Raw genomic sequence first — 23,418 nt, 5'->3', positions numbered from 1 at the left:
GCCATCGCACCGCCCAGCCAGCCAGCTGGCGGCGGACTCCACTCGACTGCGTCTCCGGTCAGCCTTGGCCTCACCCCACATCCTCTTCCTCCAGCATGATGTCCCTCCGCCTCACCCCCTTGCTGCGCGGCGCAGCACCCGCGCGCCTCTACTCTGCCGGCGCCAAGCTGCCCGCGGCGCCCGCGCCCGGCGCCACGGGCTCGCGCGACGTGATCCGCGAGCAGCAGGAGCGCTGCTCCGTCCCGCTCGCTGCTGACCAGATCTCGGATGCGCCGCGTGAGTAGACGGGCTGCTGTGGTGGCTGCATGCTGTGTGGAGAGAGGTCAGACCGAGGCTCTGCTGCGGGCATTGTGGCGAGAGTGCGCTGTCGCGCAGCCGCAAGAGCCAAGCCTGAGCGGCAGGATGCGCATCTGCCACAGCGCCGAGGCTGACCCGCTGCACTTGCTCCGATAGCGGAGCTGCGCCAGCGTCCCGTGCGCATCTTCAAGCCGAGCAAGTCGAGCAACACGAGCGGCAAGAGCGGCACAGCGCACTGGCGTGTCGACTTTGACATTCTCGAGGGCAGTGCGCGCTGGGAGAACCCGCTGATGGGCTGGGCGAGCAGGTGAGTCATGTGCGAAGGACGGCGGCAGGATACATGCGCTGTGGGATAAGAGATGGGACTGCTGAGAGGCTTGCACGGAGGTGGAGGCTCGCGGCAGTCAGTCAAGGGGGCGTGAGGACCAAGGCAGCGATGGGCGCAGGCAAACGTGATAAGCGTGGCGGCTCTTTCTAGGGCTTGTGCGACCTAGGGATCAATCTCGAGCTGGAGAGTCGCCCCTGCCACGGACGACCGCTGACCGCCGTGCCCGCAGCGCCGACTACATGCAAGCGACGTATCTGAAGTTCAAGACCTCGGAGGACGCCGTGCACTTCTGGTGAGCATTGCCGCAGGCTTGCCGCGCCTGCTGCGCCTCGCGGCTGACGCAGCCTGGTCACCGTGATGCAGCGAGAAGCAGAACTGGCCCTACTTCGTGCAGCAGCCACATGCGCCGCGCATCCCGCCCAAGTCCTACTGTGAGTGCAGATGGCGGGGCAGCCGTTCACGGCACAAAGCTGAACAGCGACGCGCCGACCCGCAGCGGCCAACTACGACTACAGCCCGGGCAAGCTGCGTCTGCACCAGACCAAGTAGACTGCTCTGTCTGGGGCCTAGATGCTGCGATGACTTGGCAATGCGTATATCTCGACTCTCTAGACGTTGGCCCACGCGCGCCACAGGTGTCACGCCAGCACGACGGACGACAAGGGCATGATACAGCACGGATGGAGATTCCAGAGGCAGGCGAGCCCGAGAGCCGAGAGAGTGAGAGTGTGCGATGTCTAGAGCGGGCTGCGTGACGAGTACAAGCTGGGAGTGGGGATCGCGGGGGGAAAGAGGGTAGATGCGCATCGTCTTACGAGGTAGGAGCGACGGCATTCGGCGTCTGCTCGTCCAGCGCAAGTGCGACGATGAGACAGCAGTTGGTGAAGAAGTCGTGACGGTCAAAGTAGGCCGCCAGATCCGGGTGTGCCTTTGCCGCTGCTCCGGCGCCCGCAGCTTCACTGCGAGCCTGCAGAAGGCGGCGCAGCGTCGGCGCCTCGGCACTGATGCGTGCGCACTGAGCGGCACGCCACTCGAGCTCGGTGGCCGCCTCAAACTCGAGTGCGCCGGCGGGCAAGGCGACGTCCAGCACGAGCTCGACGCCGGCCAGACTCTGCTGCAGGGCCTGCTGCGCTGGCGGCTGCGGCGTGCGGAAGCGCTGCAGCACCAGCAGCGCATAGCTGGCGAAGAGCGTGCGCCGCAGTGTCTCTTCGAAGCCCCACGCCAGGAATTCGGCGCCGGCACTGCGGCGCTCCTCCTCGAGGCGCGCGACGCGCTGAGAGAGCGCACGAGAGAGCGTGGAGAGCGCCACGAGCCCTTCGCTGATGAGCTGCGCCGTGCGCTCTGCGGCGCCTTCTGCTTGACTCTCGTTGGCGTCGGCGTCTGAGGTGAGGAGCAGCACGAGGTACAGCCAAGCCGCAGCCGTCGCAGCTGCCACTTCGGCATCGCCGTCGGCTGCGATGACCTCGGCCATGGCAAAGACGTTGCGCGCGTGCGTCGAGAGCATTTCTCGTGCCATGGCATCGCTCGCCGGCAGACGCGAGTGGAAGCCGGCAATGACCACGCGTGCTACCGCCAGCGACGCAGGCGTCTGGACGCGAGTCTGCGCCAGCCATGGTCGGTGGAAGAGCGGCGGCACGGGTGATGAGGGATCGGGCAGCACGAGCAGCTGTGGATAGAGCGTGAAGTGACTGGCGCATGCTTGTGCGATCTGGCCTTGCAGCTCAGCCGCAGGCCGTGGTGCGCCGCTCGTCCACCAGTGCTGCGCCGTCATGACTTGCGCGGGCGTGTGCTCCGCCGCTGCAGCTGCGCCTGCCGAAGAGCTTCCGGCATCGCTCGTCGGGTCGGTCGAGGAGCGCATCGTCGAGTCGCGCGGCGTCATGAGCGCCTGGCGCGTGGCACTTGCCGACGCCTCAGACGTGGGCGTAGGCGGCAAAAAGTGCAGCGCACTTGACATGCTGTTGCCTGCCGCGCCGAAAGACGCCAGACTGGGGCCCATGCGGTACAGCGGCGAGGGCACCACCGGCTCCTCAAGCCAACCGCTGAGGTCGAGGAGCGCGCTGAACAGCGGTCGCGCGCTGCTCTGCCCGCTCTGCGGCTGCGACGCTGGCAGCGGCATCTTGCTGCCCGTCAGGAGTCGCGGCGGCTGTGGCCGCGACGAGGCTGAGCTGCCGGAGCCGCTGCTTTCGGCGCCGTAAATGCCCGATCCGCTGCCGGTGCCTCCGGGCGCGTTCCAGCCGAAAGCGCCTGCCTGCGCCCGCGCTGTCGAAGCAGGCGGGCCCATCGAGCCTCGCACGCCCAGGTCGCCAGAGGCAGTCATGCTCAGGCCATGCTGGCTCGGACCGATGGGCGTCTGCTCGTCCTCTTCATGCTCGTAGCGTCGCATGTTCGTGTCGATAGAGCCGCCTGCGCTTCCGAAGCCGCGAGCTAGTCGTGAGGCCTTGGAGACCATCGGCTGTGTGAACGAAGCGGGCGAGTCGGTGCGCATCGGCGGCTCAAATGCTGCGCTGCCGAGCTGCGGCGTGAAGAACTGGTCGCTAGGAGGCTGCTGGCCCTGCGGCGCGCCATCGTCGAACGAGAAGCTGCCCGAGTGCGAGCCGTAGCCGCTCTCGGCGTCGCTGCTGCTCGTGCTGGTGCTGAATGCGCGTGCGGCGCGTACGTGCGGCTGGTCAAAGTCTGGCCAGCCATGCGAATCGCTGGCATCCGAGGCGTAGTCGTCGCCTGAGCCGTTGCGCGGCGGCATGAGCCCGGGAGCGGGCGGCAGACTGGACGCAGCTGCGAAGTTGTAGCTGCTGCCGTCGGCCGCCCACGTGGACGGACCAGGAGTGCTCCAAGCAGTGACGGATTCGCGCTGTGCGCGCCGCACATTTGGGTTGCCGGAGCGAGCGCCGTAGACCTGATGCCTGGCGTCAGCGCCCTTTGCTCTGTCTGAACCTGCCCAGCTGTACTCACGCAAGCCTTGCCCCGCGCACGACACCGCCCACACGACGGCACCTCGAGATCGCAGCGTGCCTTGCTGGCCGCACAGGCATGGCACGACTTTTGCCGATCGAACGACGGCTGTGCAAGGGCGCGAGCCTCACGCGAGAGATGGCGCCTGAGCAGATCGTCTGCGGAGCCCACTGTGAGCTACGGGATCCCTGCCATCACTCGCGGCCCTCTGGCCCATCGTGCCTCGCGGCTGGCCGACTCACCACGTGCGAATGCCTTGCCGCAATTGGGACACACGTAGCCATGGGCGCTGCGCTCGACGCCGCTGCTCAAGCTGCCGCTGTTGCTGGCGCCGCTCTGGCTGCCGCTGCGGCTGCCGCTCCCCGACGGCGCGTGCGGCGGCTCCTGCTGCTGGCCCTCGAAGGGCTGCGGCGGAGGCTGCATGTATGCGTGCGCCTGTTGCGCCTGTTGCTGCAACGCCTGCATGTGCATGTGCAGCTGCTGCTGCGACGCGCCCGGCGGCAGCTGCGATGCGTCGAAGCCATAGCCGCCCGGGCCAGGCCCGTTGGGGCCCTGCTGCGGGTACATGGCAGAGTGCGGCTAGGGCGTGTGCTGCGAGCGACGGCGTGTGGGAGCGCGCAGCACGCACGGGCGAGCAGGTGGTGGTGGTGGGGAGGAGCGAAGGCGCGGCGCTGCCTGCGAGGCGCGTGACGCGGGGCCGACGGCCGCGGCTCCGGAGCGGCGGTGCGGATGCGGAGCGTGAGCGTGATGAGCTGACGTGCCGTCGCAGACGACCACGCGGACGCGCAGCGAGGCGAGCTGCGCGGCGGCGCAAGCGTGCAGCGTCGTGAGATCCGCCCTCTGCTGGGGCTGAATCTGAATCGCCGCGTTGAGTAGCGCGAACGAGCCGGCGCGGACGCCGAGACGGCCGAGCCGAGCGAGATGCGCGACGGCGCCGAGCAGGCAAAGGGCTCAATTGCAGAGCGCTGCTCGCCGCAAATGTGCTTGTCCGACGCTAGCGAGCCAAGCAAGGGGACGAGGAGGCACGTGTGCGAGCTTGCGCGTGCAGCTGCGCCGAGGGAGAAGGGAGAGGGCGTGCTTCGGCGAAGGAGCGTCGGAGCGCAGCGGGAAGGGTGCGCGTGGGAGGGAGCAAAGGGAGCGCCGGGCGCACGGGAGAGGGAGGGGTGGAGGATGCTGAGAGAGGTGCGTGTGTGCGGCGTGAGGCTCCACTTTATGAAGCCTGCCGCGCGCCCCAACCAGTGTCCAGCGGCCACGACCCCTAGCGAGCACTGCATTTAGACACACAAGTGACGGCTCATAAGTCCGTGCGGCTCCGGCGCGAGTGCTGCAGCAGTGCCTGGCGAGTCACAGTGAGATCGGCTCGGAATGAGGAGAAGCAGATGCGAGGCTTCGCCCTTCGCAGCTGCAGCGAAGGCCGCCGGCCGGCAAGCCCATGCCGTCTGCCGCCCCGGGACGCATATAGCTCACTCCTCTTGTCGAGGGCGCAGTGGTCCTCTGACGCTGCGCCTGGCCAGCGCTCCGGCACGAGGCCGGATATTCGAAGGCGCCACGACGGCGGACGATAGGAAAGGCTGCTGCTGCTGCGAGATCCCGGCTGCATCATGCTGCGGCACGGAGCGGCACCATGACGGGCATCCGCCGTGCCTGCGCAGCCTTGCGATGCAGCACACCCTGCAGCTCGCAGCTGCACCTGCGGAGATGCACGTCCGGCCGCAGCCGGCCAGCGCCCGACGTCCAGGCGAGGCTGACTTCCGCGGGCAGGCAGAGCGGAATCGGGTGCGGGGGCGCACCGACGGCGAGCGAGCGCGTCTCTTGCTTGCGGCCCGCTGGCGGCTGGCGAGCGAGCGGGCCGCCTGCCGCTTCCAACGCCGAGGCAGAGCGACAGGCCGGGCGCTTCGGCAATCTCGATGGTTGCGTCACAGCTCTCTCTGCATCTGCGCCAGGTGCAGAGGCAGCCGGCAAGGTGCGGACGGCACCTGTCCTGCGCCGCGGGCGGAGGGAGGCGCTCGAGATGGACGCGGTCGCCTGAAGTCCGGCGCGCGAAGAGGCGCCACCGCGTCGCCGCGGCTCCGCAGACGGCTCGGTGCCCGGCCCTGGCGCTAAAGTGCCTCTTTCGGCGCCCCTGCTGCTCCTGGATCTCAGCCGACGCAGCGAAAGGCTCGTTGCCGATGTTTAACAGAAGCTCGCTTGCTCGACAAGCTGATGGAGGGCAGAGGAGACGCGACACTCAGACTCACGTCCGAGCGCACGGCAAGCGGCGCTCGGACCCGCTGCGGTCTGGCCTGCATCTTGACGTGCCTGCTGCAGCTGCGTGCGCGTCGAGCCGCAGCGGCGCTTGGCGGCCAAAGCGTCGTCCTCCGTGCCGGAAATAGCTCGCTGCTGCTTCGCGAGCAGGAGCTGCAGATTTGTCTGGACACGACGCCGAGGGTGAGGATCAGTCACGTGCCGGTGCTGCGAGGGTCAACGTCGGGCGGAGCGGTCTGCGTGCCAGGTGACGACGGCGCGGTGATGATGCAAGGGGGCATGCCGGCGCGGTGTGGCTGCGCGCGCGCTGCAGCAGCGCTGCCGGCCAAGACGTCCGACAGCAACAGTACAGAGCGCAGCGCCCAGCGCCCGCTGCTGTGCGCATCTCAGCCCATCGTGGGAGCCCTGTTCTGCAGCGAAGCAGCCGGAGCCGGAGCATGGAGCAGTAGCACGAGGGCCGGCTTGGCGCCTCGGAGCGGCAGCCGTTTGAGGCAGGTGGGCGCGTGGGAACCGGCATCGCGCGGAGGCGATGGGCCGCCGACGATGCATCTGCCATCCGAGGCAGCAGCGCTCCAACACGGCTGCCATCGACGGCTGTGCAGCATTCTCGAGCTGCCTGCGATGCGGCGCTCGGATCGAGTGAGCGTGGACGTCGTCAGCAGGCCTCGACGACGGTGCGGCAGCGGGAGCGTCGAAGCGTGGCAGCAGCAGGGCGGCGCGAGGTGTTGGTCTGCTGACGCGTCGGGAGAAGCACACGCGCCGTGCCGTGCCGAACGGGGCAGGTGCGCGGCTGCGGCCGCGGCGCCCCCTGGACACGCTCGGCGCCGGACGCAGGGATGGAGGCCGGACCGTTGGGGCTCAGCCGTACCCTCGCCTGGCCCAGCATCAGCTGCCTCTGCCCAGCTCGGCGTTCATCGCCCGCCGCAGCGCGGCCTGCCCTACCCACCCGTCGCCGCGCTACGTCCAGCCGCGTGCCCCTCGCACTCCCTCATGCCACCACCTACTCCTCGCTCGCACTCACGCCACGCCTGCCTGTCCGCTCGCCCCTCATTCCCTCGTGGCGCTTGCCCAACGGTCGCACGACAGACCCGAATCAAGTCGGCACGCCGCACCGCGGCTGCACGCTCAGTCACCGCCGCACTGCTGCTCTGCCGTCCCCAGCAGCGGCCCGATCCTCTGCCGCTCGCCCGCTCTCGGGCCGCTCTGCTTGCTGGGCACCGCTTGGCGCGGCTGCGCAGTGCCTCGCCTTAAGGAGCGACGGGGCGTGCCGCAGCCGCGACGAACACCCTCGCCTCGACCTCTCTCTCTCCTCGCCGCACCCATGAGTGCCGACCTGCGCAGTCCCCGTCCACGGCCCGCGTCCGCCAGTGGGCGCGGGCGCTTCTACGCCTCGACCGCGCAGACCGCTGCCTTGGCGCCAGCCAGCGATGCCGCAGCAGCTGCACCTGCCGACACGGCAGCACGGCAGGTCGCCTCGCCAAAGTACGCGTGGCACCGCCATGGGTCCACGAGCGGCCTGGGCACCGGCGGCATCGTCGGCCTCGTCGTTGGTCTCGTCGTGGTGGTGCTGGTGGGCGTCATCGTGACGCACTGTCTGCGCACACACTGGCGCGCACAGCGACGAAAGCGCAGTGCAGCGCATGGGTATGCCGCCGAGCGCAAGGATCTGCTGCCGCTGCGAGTGCGCGCCTCGGTGCGCAGCAGCTTCGCCTCGCCGATGGCACGCTCGCAGCGTCTCAGCTGCGACACGCTGCACAGCAGCCCGGCATTCAGCACGCGCGACCGCTTCTCGCAGCAGCACGAGATCAAGACGGCCTCAACGGTGCCCTCGGCCTGGCTCTACTCTGCGGCTGCACCCATCGGCAACATGTCTGTGCGCTCTCTCGCTCTCTCGTCGCCGCGTGGAACGACATGCCACATCATCGACCATCAGCGACAGAAGGAGAGCACTAGCACCACGGCCTCGTCGAGCCGCACGCACAGCTCCTTTGCGACGGGCGACAGCAGTCTTTCGGCCCTCTCGCCGCCTCGGCCTACCCATGTCCGCCGTGGCACACTGCCCTACAACAGCATCATCGATTCGGCCGACGGTCTGCCGAGCCCCACACGGACGCTCGTCGACTACAGCGACACCAAGATCGCCTCACCACGCCACGCCATGCCTCTCGCCGTCGCCTCGCCCACGTCGCGCCTGCGCGCCGCCGAGACGTACGCCTCGCCGCAGCGCTCGCCTCTCTCTCTCTGCCACGATGCCCTGGCCGTAGCGGAGGCTTACTCCGCCGAGCTTGAGCCGCCAAGCATGCCTACCTCCTACCTGATGACGCGCCAGGGCTCGGCTGCTGAGAGCGCCCTCAGCCTGCCGCGCACCGTCAGTCGCGCTGGAAGCATCTACGATGTCTCTGAGCACGATGCAGACGTGCCGCTCGACGAAGGAGCTCCGTGTCGCGCCATCGGCTCGCTGCTGCTCGATCTCGGAACGGAGAGCAACCACGCGGCGTTCGGACCAACGCCTCCGCCTACCCCACCGCGGCTGCTGCTACGCAAGAATGCGCAGGCGTCGCGCAAGGCTGAGCTGCCCGCCACGCCGCCAAGCTCCTCGGGCACGCCGTCGCCTCCAGCGCCAGTGCGCCCAGCGCTGAGCAGGCTGCAGACACCACGCATCGTCATGACGAGCGCCGACGCACTGCACCCCTCGGCCTCGCCACTCTCGGCGGCCGCGCGGGAACAGCAAGAGTTCAAGGATGCCTTCATGCTCGACCTGGGCGCCGGCGCCCAGCCGCTGCCGCTCAGCCTGATGCCGAGCCCCATGGTCGAGCGCGCCAATCCCTTCTCGTACCCTACCGAGGCGTCGCCGCCACGGCGTGACGACGAGGCTCTCGCTGCTGCCAACCGCTTCAAGGTCCGCGGCGGCTGGCTGTAGAAGCCGCCTCCTCTCCCGCCTGATTTTCCCATACCTCATCGCTAGACCTTGTCCGCAAGCGCATCTCTCCATATTCCCCGTCCCAGCTCTCCCACACACGCTGTATTCTACCATTCGCACGCATACTCATTTCTCATCTCGCGTCTCGCCAGCCGCCACGTCGAGGGCCACCGGCACCGCGGAAGCGTCCTGGCGGCCCGCCGCGCCCTGCCGGACCTGCAGGTGGGCCAGCGTAGGGCGACGAGGAGCGCGAGGAGCCGAGATTGCCGCGCGAGAAGCTGCTGGGCGCCGCTGGCGGCGTAGCGTTGCCGAAAGCGCCGTTGCGCGGAGGAATACCCACGGCAGGGCTGCTGGACGCCGCATGGCCGTGGCCATTGAGCATGGCCGGGCCAGTTGGAACACCGATGGGCCGGAAACCACGGCCACCGCGGCCTGCGAAGGGGGATGAAGCCGGTCCTGGCGGCGGACGCTGCTCGTGGTTCGCTCGATTCGTGTTCCAGCCTCGTGCTGGACTGCTTGAGTGCGGGTTGCCGTTTCGCTCGACGCCGCGCTGAGCCTCGTGGGCCTGTCGCGTGGCGAGACGCTGCTGCCGCTCCTCTTCTTCTTGAAGTTCTTGAAGCCTCTGCATTCTGCTTGCCTCCTCGATGGCTGCCTGATGTGCGCGCTCCTCCTCCATCCGGCGCGCCTCTTCCGCCCGACGCTCTGCATCGGCCTGCCGGAAGAGCGCAGTCTCGCTGCCCCACCACTGCGCGTCGTCCTCCTGCATCGTCTCCAGGTCGTCTTCGTTGAGGTCCGAGACGGTCTCCCAGAGCTCGTCGAACTCGACGTCGAGCGGGTCAGGCAGAACTGGGCCGTGCGACGCCGCATCGTCCGTCGAATGCAGTTGACGAGCGCGCTTTGCTGGCGGCAGAGAAGCCTGCCCGGGCCGCTTCATGCCGGACGCACGCGGCGGCCCTGGCGGCTCGCGAGGAGATGCGGGACTGGCCTTGGTGCTGTGCGAGGGCGTCGAGAGAAGATGGTTGCCGCTTGCCCGGGATGCTCCCGTGCTCGGAAGCGCGTCGAGAAAAGACTTGGACGGAAGGATCCAGCCGCGCTCGCGCAGGCGTTTGTGCTGAAGAGTCTATAGTGAGCTGAGGCGCAGCTCGACCAGCATGACCGGGACTCACGCGCTCACGGTCCTCCTCGATGCGCCGGAGCACATCAGCTTCAGAGAGGTCGCTTGGCCGCTGCTCCGCGCGGGGCGCGGCGGTGACGCTGCAGGGCAGTCAGCGAGCCGACCAGACACAGCTGATGCGCAGAGGGACGCACCGCCTTTGCCGCGCAACAATGTCCTCCTCGGAGTCCTTGATCAGTGCGGGCGAGAAGACACGCTCGACATTCCAAGTGGCGAGCACCTGACGGCCAGGCAGCCAGTGAGCTACACGCCCTGCTGCGTCTTTCGCCCGCCCGCACTCACACGCAGAGCACTGCTGGCGTTGAGCTGTACGCCGTCGCGCGTGTCTGGCACGACGAGCGCCATGATGTCGCGGAGATCGCGCGCGGCAAGATCAAGATAGCCGCCCTGCGCAGAGGACGTAGTCGGCGCCCCAGAGCTGGACACCAGCGCATCGAGCAGGAAGAGGATGTTGAGGCGCGCATTGAGATTCGCCTGCGAAGGAGAGGGCGTGAGCTCAGCGCCGTCGGCAGATGGACGGCCACTCTTGCTCTGGCACACACCTTGCCCGTCTCGGAGACGATGCAGTCCCAGATGTCGTTGCGCGCCTTTGGCGCGTGCACACTGGCAAAGGCCACGAGCTTGGCGATCGACTGCTGCGACGCCGTGAGCCGGCGCAGCAGCGAGAGAAAGTCGAGCCGGATCTGGAACGGATCCATGCTGGGCAGCGGCTTGACCGGTGGGGCACGGTCGTGGCAGCCGCTACGCGAGCATCAGAAGACGGCGTGAGCAAGACTGCCAGGCGCCTGGTCAGGTCCGGCGCGGGCCTGCTGCAGAGCAGAGATCACTGCGCGGGGGCACGAATCCAGGAGTGCCCTGACTCCGACTCTGCGCCTGGCCTGTGTTGCGCTGCTTGCTGCCGTCGTGGATGAGAAGAGGAAGAGGGGCCGCGCCGACGCGGCGGCTGTGGAGCAGCTCCACTCAGCGGCGCAGCGTCACGTGAGCGGGCGCGTGCACCGAGGCGGCGCTGTGCGAAGCCTTGCGCGCGCGCCTTGAGGCATGCAGCCTGCATGTCCCGCCTCAATCAGTCGATAACGCGCCTTGCTGCCTCTTGACAGCAAACCACATCAACGCGCATGGCCAGGGACCCGCAGCAAGCATAGCGGACCGGTGCACAGACCCAGGCTGCATCGCACGACGCCGCACAGCGTCGCACTCGCCGGCCGCCATGCTGGCCGGGACACTGCAGCAGGGCGTCTACGACGTCAACGCCAGCGCCCTCATCTATGCGGCGCTGAGCTTCGGCGCATGGCTCGTGCTGCCCAAGGCGCTGCGCGTGCCGTTTGAGCCGCGCCAGATTCTCTTCTCATCGCCGCCCGAGTTCGCGGCGGCGCTGCTCGGGCCCGTGCTGCCGGCCGGCTCCTTCCTGACGGCAGTGACGCGCATCGTGCAGCTCGCCCTGCTCGCGCTCATCGTTATTCCTCGCGCGCCGCTGCTCCTTGCGCCCTGGACGGTGTATGCGCTCTGGATCCTGACGGTGACGCTGCGCAGCTTCCTCGCCCTCGCCTCGGTGGCACTTGGCTGGAAGGTGCCGTTCTTCTTCAGCCACCCGGCCGTGTACGAGGCCACGGCGGGGCTGGGACCAGTGCTCGTCGCCATCGACGTGGCCACCTTCCTGCAGCTGCGCCTGCCAAATGACCCGTCGCCAGTGCCAAGCGCCGCCTCGACGCCTCTGGCAGGCTCGAATCGAGTCGTGGCGCTGCATGCCGGCGTCGCAGGCCTGCTTTGCCTCATCGAGGGCGCGCCGTGGAGCTACGCCTGCGGCGCAGTCGTCGGGGCGATTTTCGGTGTGCTGAATGTGCTGGCGTCGCGCTTCCAGCTGCAGGGAAAGTACAGCTTATTGGGCTCTGCCGACAACGCGCAGCCGCAAGCCAGCGACGACGAGGCAGCCACGTCGTCGCGGCACCAGCGCACTCCGAGCATCATCGCTCCGCCAGGCGCGCGCAAATCGACCAAGATCGTCCTCAGCCGCTTGCTCGCTCATCTGGCGGCCTTCTGCGTCGTGTCGATCTTCACGGCCGACCGACTGGCCTTACGGCCAAAGCTTGCCGACGTCGGGCCCACGACGACGGCTGGTCGGCCGCTGCTGGACATTGTGCTCCTGACCGCGCCCCGGCCGCGCGGCTCCGACATCTCCTCGGACCTGCTGCAGCGCACCGTCGCGTCGTACTTCGACATCATCCCGACCGAGTCCGTGCTGCCGTCGCCGCCTCGTCTGTCGGTCTTCACGCACTTCACCGAGAAGGAGCACCCTGCGTTCGATCGCGTTGCCGCGCACTACGAGCACATCACGCGGCCACTGGGCAACCGCTCCTCGTCCGTCGTCTTCTATCGCGATCAGGATCAGCACCCGGCCGACCACGTGCGGCATCACCTCCACCTCGCAGAGCTGCTGCGCTGGTCGCACCAGCGCAAGGACGCTTCGGAGTGGACACTCGTGGTGGAAGACGACTATGCGCTGTGCGGCAAGTGGGGCTGGCGCGGCATGGAGGCCGTCGTTGCGACACTCGAGCAGGACCGCAAGACCTCGGCGCACCTTCGTCTCTCTGCCGAGTCGAAGCACCAGACCCCGCCGGATGAGACGCCGCTCGCTGGCTGGATCGGCGCGGGCGGCTCTGGCCTCATTCTGCATCGCTCGATGTTGCCTCTGGCGCAGCGGCTGCTCAGCCTGTACACGACGGGCAACGATCTGCGGCAACTGACGCCGGCGAACGCGGTGCTGCTGCAGTGCCTGACTGGCGAGAGTGAGTGCTGTCAGGCTGCTGTGTCAAACGCCGCTCGCTGATGCAAACCGCCGAACAGTCAGCCTGTGCGGCCATGCCGGCATCGTGATCTCGTCGCGAATGCTCATGGAGCACACGGGCGCCGGCAATAGCGCGCTGGGACAGAACACGAGGGCGAGCGAGTGGCGCTGCGGCTGGCGGTGAGTGGTGCTGTGCCGTCTGCGCGGAGCTGGCCATCCAACCTGACACCTCACACATCCTCAGGCAACCGGGACATGGGCGTACGTTCGTGCGAAGCGTCATCGATGTCTAGGTAGTAGGTCGGACAAGCATATGAAGTGAGGCTGGTAGGAAGGCGGAACGGTGGTACGACACGGACGAATCTACGCCATTGCGTTCCAGGTGATCTCGACTGCGCCTGTGTCGACGCCAAGCTTATCGTAGATGGCCTGCGAGATGCCCATGTCGCCTAGTGGTCACACGTCAGCGAGCGCTGAGGCAAGTGCATTGTGAGGCGTGCTTACTGAAAGCGTAGTCGCTGGAGCCGTTGACAACAACGCCGTGCCACGAGTTGCCGTTCTCTGTGGCAGTCATCTGCCGTGGATGGAGAAGATGAGCTGCGATCTCGCTTCGCCGCCTCAGATCTGCACGCACCGTGACGTTGCGGCAGAAGGCCGGCGGCGTGTCGGCCAGGAAGTCGTTCGAGAGGACGACGCGGTAGGGCGTCGACTCCGCGTAGACATGACACCAGTTACTCCCCGCCTCGTACTGTCCGATGTCTCGCACGGTGGCGTAGCCGTGGTTGCCTCGGTTGCCCCGGGCAAGTGGCGTCGTCGAAGGACCGGCAGGTGCGGCGGCCACAGAGGCAGCGGTGGCGAAGGCGGCGAGAGCGGCGACGGGAACGAGCATCTTGATGTGCTTTGCGTGAGGCGGCGAGGGTGGTCTAGAGCTTGGTTGCGTATGGCGAGATGAGTTGCTGATGAGTGATCATCGACGAAGCTCGTCCCAGAGTCGTCTTAAGTACCTCTCCAGTCGGCGCTTCGTCAGTCGCGGACAAGCACTGCCGGCGCCATGAGCTCGCAGCCATGGCCACCGCGTGGCGGCTCGTATGTGGAGATGCGCATGGAGCAGCGAGGCACAAGGTTGCACGGCAGCACGGGCGTGCAACGATCGACGTCACCTCACGAGGAGCAGCGACGTGCACAAGGCCTACGCTCGGGCATGCGGAGCGAGACAGAGGCCCTCAGCGTCGACCGGCGGGCCAGAGATGCCGCCGGCTCACCCGAGGCTTGGGGCATCCACTCGCAAGGGTGTGCCGGGCGGCGATCTTGCCGATGCTTAGCGGCCACCCGCGGAGCTCCGCAGCGCAAACGCACGCGGCGTGGTCCACGCGCACGCTGCCGATGCCGGAGCCGGAGGCGCAGTGCCGTGCCGGAGCGCACCACGTGGTGCTGCGTGCCTGACGACTTTAAGGGAGGGTGACATCAGTCTTGGTAGAGAGCTTGAGCAAGGTGAACGGTCGCTCCTCGACACACACCGCAGCAGAGCATGACCCGCAGAGGTAGACGCGGCGAGAGAAGATGCATGCGTTCATTGTGCGCGCTGCGCGGCTGTCAGGCGACGAGCCGGCGACGGCGCGTGGAGGTGTGTGTGTGAGTGTGAGTGTATGAGTTAGAGGTGCGTAAGTGTCGGGTGACGAGGCGTGGAACGAGGCCACGTGGGTGTGTGAAGGCGAACCGAATGGAGGAGGAGGAGGCTCGACGGCTCTAGGCGCGACCGGCGAGGAGGAGCGATCTTGTGATCAGCTCCCACGCCAGCATCGCAGGGACGCTGTCGGGGCGCCGCAAGGGGACGCAGCGCGCACGCATCCGAGACGAGGGGGGAGAGAGAGAAGCTGTATGTGCGAGGAGCGTGCAGAGAGGCAGGTAGTTGAGAGTTTCGGGGCGATGCGAGAGGGTCGTGAGGTGTGCAGGGCAGGAGATGAGAGCATGGTGTGCAGGCCGAGCTAGACGTAGCTCCTTGAGAGCTTGTTGCTGCGCGCAAACGCAGGCAGACGGCTCCGCGACGGCACGGGCGGCTTGACTGGGTCCGTCGAGTGCTGCCGCGGCGGCGAGGACATGGCCAGCAGGCCGTCGGCACTCGTCGGCGCCTCAGACTCGTGGGCCTGCGCGTACTGCGGACGCAGCGGAATGTCGGCGTACACGGCCGTGCGGCGCGCCGAGGGCGACTCGAGCGAGTCGTGCCCGGAGCTGCTGTTGCCCGATGAGGCGTGTCCGTAGTTGGAGTGCGGCAGCGAGAGCGGCGGACCGCCGAGCGACGGGCTCATCGTCGGGCTGACGTCGCGGCTGTTGGACGAGAGGAAGCCCTGCACCTCGGAGCCGATGCTCAGCGTGCTGTCGCGCCGCGTGTACTCGCCACGCGCCGGCTCGGTGATGTGCCGGCGCAGGTCGAGCGGGTGGTGCGAGTCAAGCGAAGGCGACGAGCCGTCGAACTCTGGCGGGTAGTGGATGCGACTGTTGCGCTCCTTGTTCGAGCGGATGCGCTGCAGATCCTGCCCGCGACCCAGAGAGGAGCTAGCAGAGGGCGAGAAGGCATGCGCGCGCGTAGAGACGGTGCGCACGATGGGCGTCGGCTGCTGGCCGTAGCGGGATGCGCGCGTGCCAACGCGATACGCTGCGCGCCCTGCAGCCTCGGGTCGCTCCCAGGAGCGGTCGGTGGCGAGCGTGACGGTGCTGGAGCTGCTGCCGGCGCTGTCGACGTCGTAGCCGCGCGCGCCCGGCATCACCGGCATCACGAGCAGGCTGTTGAGGCTCGGGTGGCTGGGCATGCCAGGCCGCTCGACTCCCATGCCGCTGCCGGCCTCGGAGGAGGGACGCGCGTACTTGCTGATGCTCATGCTGCTGACGCTATAGCCGCGGCCAGTGCTCGTGGGGCGCGGTCCGCTCGTCATGCGGCGCGGGCCTGCCGGTCTGCTACCGTTCGGCAGCAGCTTCGTCTTCGAGGAGGGCCGCGAGCTGCGCGTGAACTCGCTGGGGGGCCGCGTCTCTGCGGCGCGCATGATGACGAACGTTTCGCTGCTCGAGCCGTCGCCACCCTCGACGACGGGCGCGATGGTCAGGCGGCGCGGCGATGTGTCGGTGGCGTAGCCGCCGCCTCCGCGCAGCCGCAGCTGCCGCATGGCCTGCTCTCGGTCTGCGCTGACGACGCCGCCTTTTCGCCGCGGCGACAGGCACGAGGCGGAGTAGACGTAGAAAAGGCACACTAGGGCGAAGCCCATTGCGACGGCAAGCAGGATGACAAAGTCGAGCGAGAGCTTGCCGCCGATTGTCAGCATGTTTGAGGAGTCCAGCGACGGCCGGCGCTTGGCGAGCAATGGCGCAGCGACGGATTCTGAGATGGGGCTGCGTCCGAGCAATGCGGCGCTGCCGGCTGCACGCGCTGTAGCCGGCGCCGCAGCTGCTCCACGGCGCGCCACGCGGGCCACGGCGGCGGCAGCAGAACTAGCGAGGCCCGCAACAGGCAGAGGAGAGGCGTGTGCAGCGGGCAGCACGGCCGAAGCCATGGCTGCCGAGCCCCATGCCAGGGCCATGGAGACGAGAGCACTGCGGCGAGGCGGAGGCAAGGGGCGAGCTGTGCGGGCGCAGGATGCTGCCGTCGAGGTGGACGAGGCCGACGAGCGAGCGCTCAGCATCGTGGCGGCGTGAGGCGAGTCGGGGGTCGATGGATGATGGAAGTGCAAGTGGAACACAGATGCGCCTTGCGGGGAAGCAAGATGCGCGGCTGTGCCGACGCAAGGCTGCCAAGGCGAGTCGCTGGGTCCACGCGTGTGCAGCGGCCAGCCGAGTGTGGCGCTTGAGCGGCCGTGCCGGGACGGCGGCGACGCGTGCGCAAGCGGGAGCCGTTGGCCGTGCTGCTGCAGCGGCGCGCGTGCGTGGGCGCTGCGTGCGGCGTCCAGCTCAAAGCAGCGTGCAGTGAGCCGCCGGCGAGGAGCGTGCCGAGGGTGCCTGCCGTCTGAGAAGCGGCAGAGCCCGTGCTGCCCGGAGCAGGGTCGGCCGGGCGGCGTGTATGCGGCCGGCGGCGAGGGTCCGCGCAGCGCCACGCGAGCAGCAGCAGCAGCGGCGAGGGGCACAGAAGAGAGGCAGCGAGGAGCACAGGCGAGCGAGGCGGACGAGGTGGTGGTAGGGAGGAAGCAGCCCCAGCGCTGCCCGAAGGTGTAGCTGAGGCTGGGCCCTGCCGCGTTTGCGTCTGCCAGGCGCCGGCGAGGCAGAGCGCCATCGACGAGGCGAGTGCGTCACCCGGCGCAGGCGCCGAGCGCAGGCGGGAGCGCGCCTCTCAGGCCGAAATTGCGGCGTGGCCTGCCTCTCTCTGCGCTGCAAGCGGCGTCGCGCGCGGTGCCGAGGCTCTGCAGTGCCGCTGACGCTGTGCTGCTCGAGTGCCTCCTCGGGCCGGGGTGCAAGGCGCAGAGCTGCGCCCCTCTGCGCGGCGGCAGCGGCTGCTGAAATCGACGGCGGCCGGGCGGTGCCGAGACGCGGCGGCGCGCCGCAGCGCAGCAGCGCATCAGCGTCAGCCCGCGTGCGGCAGCCGGCACGCCGCCGCACGCCTGCCGCCTGCGCCGCAGCCTCAGCCGTCACACGAGGCGTGCCGTCAGGGTGCTGCTGGGGCTGCGCGCTGCTGGCCGCCTCCCGCAGCCCTAGGCGCAGGCGGCCTGTGTGCTGCCTGGTACTGTACGTCACGTCGCACTCTCTGCGCGAGCCTCTGCGCTTGGCACACGCGGCGCCGCCCCTGTACTCTGGCCGACTCTAGAGTGCACGGGTGGGCCGAGCAAGCTCGCTGCTCGTCGTCGTCGCGCTGGCCGTGCGGCGCCACCAGCGAGCCGTCAGGCGCCCCGCAGGCTCCGCGAGACGAGGTCAGACGACCCGAGCTGGCGGTGGCGGCTGCCATCGGGACGTGATGCGGCGGCGCGGGCCCAGACGAGAGCGCCGCCGCGTCCGCGCACCTCGGACAGAAGCTGCGCACGATCAGGCGCGAGGCGCCAGGGTCACGGCGGAGCAGGCCAGACTGCAGCGCTGCTCTGGTGCCCGGCCGCGCACCAGCGGGAACTTTGCTCCCCGCCGACGTCCAGCCGCGGCACCTCACGCCGCAGCCTGCAGCGCGGCAGCAGCACAGCCTTGGCCGGCACGCACGCCGTCGATCAGCGCAGACCCGTCCTGCGCGCTAGCGCCTCGGTGCCTGACTCCAACTCTACGCCGGCAGCGCAGCGATGCGAGCCCGCTGTCGGCCTGCGCATCGGCCGCAGCAGCGCACCATCAATGTCATGCCTGATGGCAAGAGGGCTGTCGCAAGCGCGCGAGGGCGAGGGTGATGGAGGCTCGAGGGCGGCGCTGCGGCGCTCGGTGAAAGCGCAGCGGCGTGCGGGAACAGATAGGGGCCGCCGCGTGGCTTGGCGGTGCAGCGCTGGCAAACTCTCCCGGGCGTCGCGCGTGCAGCGGCGTGCGGTGTGTGCCGCGGCTTGCAGAGCGCGCAAGGTCTGGGCGCCTCGAACCATGCCTCCGGTCTCGCGTGGCTCCCACCTCCTGCCAAGCGGGAGGGGCCCTGCCATACATGGAGCGGCGCAGAAGCCGGCGTGCGGCAACTGTCTTCGCTGCGGCGACGACGACGACGCAAGCGCTCTGCGCTGCGTCTGATGCGGCTGAGGCCTCGCACCATGGACCGACGAGCCGCCCAAGCTGAAGTGCCCGCAGGAGCGGTACGGCCGGCCTTGGCATGCTTCCCGCCGCGGCCCTTGGCGTCGCGGACCGCCGGGCGCATAACGTGGTGCCACGGGGGCACCCGTGGCGCCTCGAACGCTGGCTAGGGTCTGCCTGCATCCCTGCTCTACGCTCTCGAGGCGCACTGGGGCCCTTGGACACTGACGGACACCCGGCGCGTCGGCACAAAGGAGTCGGGCACCCAAGCACGCCTGACCGAGTTGATCTAGGAGGCAACCACAAGGGCGTCCTTCTCCGCTCTCGCAGCTCGTGTAAGCAGGTCAGCCTCCGACGGTCGCTGCTCATGCTCTGTCGCAGCAGTCAGGCCTCGCACACACCAAAATCTCACGTTCCGCGCGATGAGAACATGTGATTGGACGATTGGTGGTGACGCGATGGGTTAGGATGGTTGGTATCATCTCGATGCGAAGCTGGCTCGACGTACGCGCCGTTGGAGCGAGAGGGCTGATGAATGGCGACGCGGACGGATGAGCAGACAGCGCGAGGAGCAAGATGCGCAGCGTACTGAGATGGGGCTAGAGGAAGTGCGTCAGCCAGGAGAGACGTCTCCACTGCTCTCGCAGCGCACGTACAGGTTGTGAGGACGGCGCATCATGCAGCACTCGTGCCCTCCGATGTCAATCTCTCGAGGTCGGTGGCAGCGGCCGTGAATGCGACCGCGAGCCATCGCATGCCCAAAGCGCGGTCCTTCTGCAAGCCCCTCCTCCGCTCTTCGTCAGCCTGCTCGGAGGCGAGGAATGCGTTAAAGGACGACTGAGACGCTTCGCTGCCGCTGTCACGAGAGGCGGGACCTGCGATGTCGTCGTCGGATGTGACGCTGCGTACAAAAACGTGAGTTCAGTGAAGGCAGAACACGAGAGCAAGCCTTACCTGTTGGCGAGGTCCTCCGCGTGGATCTTGTTCGCACGAGGTCCAGGCGACCCTCTGTCGACGCTCGTCAGGCATGACGGCGCAGCAGAGCGCTCGGCACTTCCCATGCTGCGCGATGGCGCAGGCATAGGCTCACTGCCGGGCTCGCCAGGCGTAGATGCGTCCGGCAGAGGAGCCGTCATGCCGAGGCGGTCCCGGATGACGCCCTTGGTGTCGGTCGGCACGAACTGCGCGAAGAGACGAGCCAAGGTGGCGAGATGGATCTGCGGCAGTCTGTCGAACCCATTGCCTGCGGGAGTCAGTTTCAGGCGCATCGGGTACGCGTGTCCGTGGGCTTGGATTGGCGTGTGGGACGCCTCCGCAGTATCAGGCGGTAACATCCGCAGGAGGTCATGCAGGTCACCGCCTTCGTCTTGTACCTGCCAGGTGTCTCCGTTCGGCGAGATGAGCCAGACACCGTAGTCGTACGCCCGATGCGCAATCGCGTTCAGCAGGAGCATATTGCAGACTGCGTGAGCGCTCGATGCTCCGGCGTTCGTAGAGGTGATGCGGGCGCCTAGACGAACTGTAGAGCACGAGCGAGTCAGCCCCGGACACCGACAGGCGAGCCGGGCTCGGCTGTGATGGCCACTCCACACATGTGGTGTATCCGCCGCACGAGAGTCTGACAAGCCGACTCACCATCGCACAGTCCGATGCGCAGCATGGCGTCGGCCAGTAGCTCGCCCTGGCTGATTGCGCGCACTTGCCCTCCAGACGCCCGGTAAATTGCTTGCCAGCAGCGCAGCCATGCCGCACGGATGGCCTCGAGACTTGCAGCTGATGCCAGATCCACGATGTGAGCGCCATCGCAGAAGGCGAGTTGATGACACCCGGCGAGAGCGCACGCTTTCGCTGGCATCAATGCCAGAAGCTCGGAGCGTCTCGTGCGTGACTGCGACACGGGAAAGAGGGTCAGCGTCGATCAGACCCACAGTATGAAGGCGGCAAGGCGCGATCCTCTCTGTTCTAGGTGGCGCTCTAGTCCGCATTCGAGCCACAACCTGACATACTTGTTGCTTTCTTTTGCTGGCCTCTGCTGTCAAGGTGCCACTTGGCGCGGCCGCACGACTCGCTTTGCATTCAAGCGAGACGATGCTCTCGCTGAAAGACGCGCGCGATGGCAATGCAGCCAAGTGCGAGACGTAGCCACATCGGTCGCTGAGCGAGAAGTCGACAAGGAGGACGGTCATGGGTTCGGCCTTGATGATGCTGGGACGGTCAGCGTCGTCGCGTTCCGTCCACGTGCGCCACCAGTGCTGACCCGTCTCTGCAAGACTCGAGCTGAGGGAAAGCAGCGAGGCGTCTGCAGCGGCGAGCGAGCCACCGTCCTTCGTCGCGCCTGCATCGGGCAGTGCTTGCCACGCGAAGCAGCACGAGCCGGTCTCGTCGATCTCAATCGGCCGCGGGACAGCAGAGTCGTCCTTCGGACTCAGATGGCGCGCTTCTCCACGCGGGCGAAAGACGGTGTGCCCGAGGAACAGCTTGTAGTCGCCGGCGCATGCGAGTCCGGCAGAGAAGCATGTGCTTCGCTCGTCCTCTCCGTCACGAAACTCGAACGGCCGCGGCAATGGCAGTGCTGTGAGATGCGCACTAAGGGGGGACTCCGGGAGTCAGCGGTGACGCGGCATCACGAGCAGAGCAAGTGTCACGCAGCCAGTGCGAGCCAGCCACACTCTATCGTGCAAGCCCGCGCTGCGACACGCGCAACGAGGACTCACCCCCACATCGTCACTGTCCATTCGACCAGGTCGGCCAGCTCCCAGCGCTGCGCTAAGCGCTGCAGCATGTACGAGGGGCTGATGACGGCGTAAGGTCCCTCGGCGATGTGCTTGGCCTTGATCATGGCGGAGAGTGAGAACTGCCGCGGTGCCTCGACGTGCTGTAGGAGCTGCAGCCAGTGCCAGCGCCGTTGAGACTCGGGCCAGTCGAAGGGCAGGCGCACGACGACGTCTATGCGATGAGGACGTTGCTCCTGCATGGCTGTCGCGGTCCCTGTGCAATGCACGCAAGCGCGAGGCACGGAGAAGAGATTGGAGGGACGAGGCGCAGCGCAGAGAACAACAGCAGAGAGGCAAGCGCAGGAGAGGCGTCGTGGTCGGGAGGCAAGTGTGCAATTCGGCAGAGATGCGACTTCGACGCCGGCGCAGCAGCCGCCAGATCATTCTTGCCCTGCCCGAGCGGCCCGAGCGGCCCGAGCGGCACAAGCTGGACCACCTCGCTCCGCATGCCGACTGGCGCCGCAGATCTGGCAGCATCGAGCTCAATCGTCTAAGACACGGCTCAGCAAGTGTCTGAAAGCGAGCCTTGCATCAGGTCACGTCGGCTCGACTGCCGCATTCGTCTCGGCTGCGCGCTGCCAGGTGCGGCCGCAAGGAGGCCAGCCGCGTGCGCCTGACTTGAGCTCCGTCGCTGCTGCTGCCGCTGCGCTGTGCACCATCAGCACGAGCAGCGTTAAGACTAGACACCGGCAGAACCTGCGCGACACGCCGCAGCTGTCCTCCCTCCCTTAGGGCCGACCGATTCATGACACAGATGCATCACGCGCTGTCAGGCATCATAGCTGTCATTGGCCCTCAGTCCCGCTCCGCGAGCCGCTCGAGCACCGCGCCAATCTCCTCGTCCGTCAGCTTCCGGAAGCGCCGCTGCTCGAGCGTCTCCTTCGAAGCGTCCTCTGCGCCCTCCGCTGCCGCCGCAGCCGGTCCGCCCACAATGCCAATCTCGAGCTCGCCAGCCTTGAGGTCCTGCGCCAGCACCGTCGCGAGCGTCGTCACCGCCAGCTCAATCACCTCGTCCGTGCCCATGCGGCGCGAGATGGCCTCGGCCTCGGCCGCCGCCACGTCGGCGCTGTGCTCGGCGCCCGCCGACGCCGCCGCACCCGCCGCTGCGCCAGCAGACGCCGTCGTGCTCGACGACTTCTTGAACTGCTTCTCTAGGAAGTTGATCGCCTCGGTCTGCCTGTGACGCAACTCATACGTCAGCGACTGCAAGTCACAGTCGGGCCGCTCCACTCACTTGGCGCCAGCAGCCGTGGCGCGGAAGCCGACATAGTATCCGGCCGGGTCGATCTTGAACACCTGCGGGCCCTTGGTGTCGAGGCCGACGATCATCATGCTGATGCCGAGCGGCCGCATGGCGGCGCGCTGCGTGTACACCTGGTTGATGTTGGCCATGCGCTTCGAGAGCAGGTCCGGCGTGATGTCGTAGCCGTACTTGTACTTGAACTCGGCCGCCTCGGCGCGGGCGCGCTGCACCTGCGAGCGAGCATCGGCTGCGCAAGTGAGGGAGCATCAGCAGCACGCTTCACGCATGTGCGCTGGTCCAAAAACGCACCGATGCGGCCGGTGACGATGCAGCCGATCTCCTGCGTGAGCTTGAAGATGTGCGTGACGCTCGAGGGGTCGAGCAGCTTGTCCTGCGGCGCTAGCGTCAGCGATGGCAAGTCTTGGCGGGGAAAGCCTGGTGCAGCCGGTCTGGATGCCTGCGGCTACGTCGATGCTTCATCACTGCGGCAGGTAGCCGGGGACGCTGCCGGACGTGTCTCTGAACCCTGGCATCGCGCCCTGCCTGACTTTGCCGTCTGCACCTCCCTGGCGCAGCTTCTCTCTGCGAAGCACGACTCGTGACAAATGCAGTGAGGAGAGACGAGCACCTCACGTCAGGCTCCTCGCGCCGGCTGTTCTTCGAAGCCGTGGCAGGAACCCCGCCGCCATGTCCCACGCCTCACTGGCAGCTCGCCGCCCGACAGCCCTTGCTGCTCCGCACTTCAGCGCACTCACAGGGATCTTCTTCTGCGTGCACACCACGGCGCAGTCCTTGCCGCGGATGGCAATGGACGTGAGGCCGGCCGAGGCGATGGCCTTGAACGCGTACTCGACCTGGTAGAGGCGGCCGTCGGGCGAGAAGACGGTGAGGTACCGGTCGTAGCTGCTGCGCGACATGGTGGCGGAAGCGCGGACGTGCGCGGCTGAAAGAAAAGGTCTGAGAGCGACAAGTGCGGTGTTGTGGGCACAGCCGGCGGTGCAGAAAGGAACGAGAGGCGAGCTGACGAGGGGTGGAGATGGAGG

The 23,418-nt window shown here is 67.8% G+C and overlaps 10 protein-coding genes across 10 annotated transcripts; 3 read left to right on the top strand and 7 right to left on the bottom strand.

Annotated features, from left to right (window-relative positions):
* Nucleotides 1-98: 98 nt before the first annotated feature.
* FA09DRAFT_317066 (hypothetical protein) lies at nt 99-1,174 on the top strand (the record flags this gene model as incomplete). The annotated part of the gene is made up of 5 exons (XM_025740867.1): nt 99-276; nt 454-604; nt 855-917; nt 989-1,056; nt 1,122-1,174. The coding sequence occupies 5 exons, from the start codon at nt 99-101 to the stop codon at nt 1,172-1,174; spliced, it is 513 nt and encodes a 170-aa protein (XP_025599335.1).
* Nucleotides 1,175-1,436: 262 nt separating this feature from the next.
* Nucleotides 1,437-4,141, bottom strand: FA09DRAFT_337774 (hypothetical protein; the record flags this gene model as incomplete). Its single annotated transcript, XM_025744029.1, has 3 exons — nt 1,437-3,518; nt 3,575-3,732; nt 3,817-4,141. The coding sequence occupies 3 exons, from the start codon at nt 4,139-4,141 to the stop codon at nt 1,437-1,439; spliced, it is 2,565 nt and encodes an 854-aa protein (XP_025599334.1).
* A 2,622-nt stretch (nt 4,142-6,763) lies between these two features.
* Nucleotides 6,764-8,881, top strand: FA09DRAFT_359661 (hypothetical protein). The gene has a single exon (XM_025745145.1). It carries the CDS (start codon nt 7,140-7,142, stop codon nt 8,736-8,738), a length of 1,599 nt encoding a protein of 532 aa, XP_025599333.1. The 5' UTR covers nt 6,764-7,139; the 3' UTR covers nt 8,739-8,881.
* Nucleotides 8,846-10,816, bottom strand: FA09DRAFT_329010 (hypothetical protein). The gene is made up of 5 exons (XM_025741996.1): nt 10,455-10,816; nt 10,195-10,386; nt 10,047-10,132; nt 9,905-9,992; nt 8,846-9,849 (listed from the first exon to the last, which is right to left on the bottom strand). Exons 1-5 carry the CDS (start codon nt 10,608-10,610, stop codon nt 8,872-8,874), a joined length of 1,500 nt encoding a protein of 499 aa, XP_025599332.1. The 5' UTR covers nt 10,611-10,816; the 3' UTR covers nt 8,846-8,871.
* A 155-nt stretch (nt 10,817-10,971) lies between these two features.
* FA09DRAFT_240113 (hypothetical protein) lies at nt 10,972-13,210 on the top strand. Its single transcript, XM_025739635.1, has one exon. It carries the CDS (start codon nt 11,120-11,122, stop codon nt 12,734-12,736), a length of 1,617 nt encoding a protein of 538 aa, XP_025599331.1. The 5' UTR covers nt 10,972-11,119; the 3' UTR covers nt 12,737-13,210.
* FA09DRAFT_240245 (hypothetical protein) lies at nt 13,075-13,683 on the bottom strand. Its single transcript, XM_025739636.1, has one exon. The coding sequence runs from the start codon at nt 13,581-13,583 to the stop codon at nt 13,158-13,160; it is 426 nt and encodes a 141-aa protein (XP_025599330.1). The 5' UTR covers nt 13,584-13,683; the 3' UTR covers nt 13,075-13,157.
* Nucleotides 13,684-14,679: 996 nt separating this feature from the next.
* On the bottom strand, nt 14,680-16,236 carry FA09DRAFT_337769 (hypothetical protein; the record flags this gene model as incomplete). The annotated part of the gene is made up of 1 exon (XM_025744028.1): nt 14,680-16,236. The coding sequence occupies one exon, from the start codon at nt 16,234-16,236 to the stop codon at nt 14,680-14,682; it is 1,557 nt and encodes a 518-aa protein (XP_025599329.1).
* A 1,703-nt stretch (nt 16,237-17,939) lies between these two features.
* FA09DRAFT_240047 (hypothetical protein) lies at nt 17,940-18,961 on the bottom strand. The gene has a single exon (XM_025739634.1). It carries the CDS (start codon nt 18,725-18,727, stop codon nt 17,987-17,989), a length of 741 nt encoding a protein of 246 aa, XP_025599328.1. The 5' UTR covers nt 18,728-18,961; the 3' UTR covers nt 17,940-17,986.
* Nucleotides 18,783-21,443, bottom strand: FA09DRAFT_329008 (hypothetical protein). Its single transcript, XM_025741995.1, has 6 exons — nt 21,073-21,443; nt 20,365-20,944; nt 19,994-20,246; nt 19,313-19,877; nt 19,015-19,259; nt 18,783-18,957 (listed from the first exon to the last, which is right to left on the bottom strand). The coding sequence occupies exons 1-5, from the start codon at nt 21,330-21,332 to the stop codon at nt 19,034-19,036; spliced, it is 1,884 nt and encodes a 627-aa protein (XP_025599327.1). The 5' UTR covers nt 21,333-21,443; the 3' UTR covers nt 18,783-18,957; nt 19,015-19,033.
* Nucleotides 21,444-21,927: 484 nt separating this feature from the next.
* On the bottom strand, nt 21,928-23,413 carry FA09DRAFT_345600 (putative SCL1-20S proteasome subunit; the record flags this gene model as incomplete). Its single annotated transcript, XM_025744702.1, has 4 exons — nt 23,131-23,413; nt 22,685-22,766; nt 22,367-22,622; nt 21,928-22,309 (listed from the first exon to the last, which is right to left on the bottom strand). Exons 1-4 carry the CDS (start codon nt 23,290-23,292, stop codon nt 21,928-21,930), a joined length of 882 nt encoding a protein of 293 aa, XP_025599326.1. The 5' UTR covers nt 23,293-23,413.
* Between the last annotated feature and the right edge of the window lie 5 nt (nt 23,414-23,418).

This window comes from Tilletiopsis washingtonensis (assembly GCF_003144115.1).
Source record: "Tilletiopsis washingtonensis strain MCA 4186 unplaced genomic scaffold FA09scaffold_7, whole genome shotgun sequence".
In the NCBI taxonomy this organism is placed as follows: Eukaryota; Fungi; Basidiomycota; class Exobasidiomycetes; order Entylomatales; genus Tilletiopsis; species Tilletiopsis washingtonensis.
This window is presented reverse-complemented; position numbering and strand designations above follow the sequence as displayed.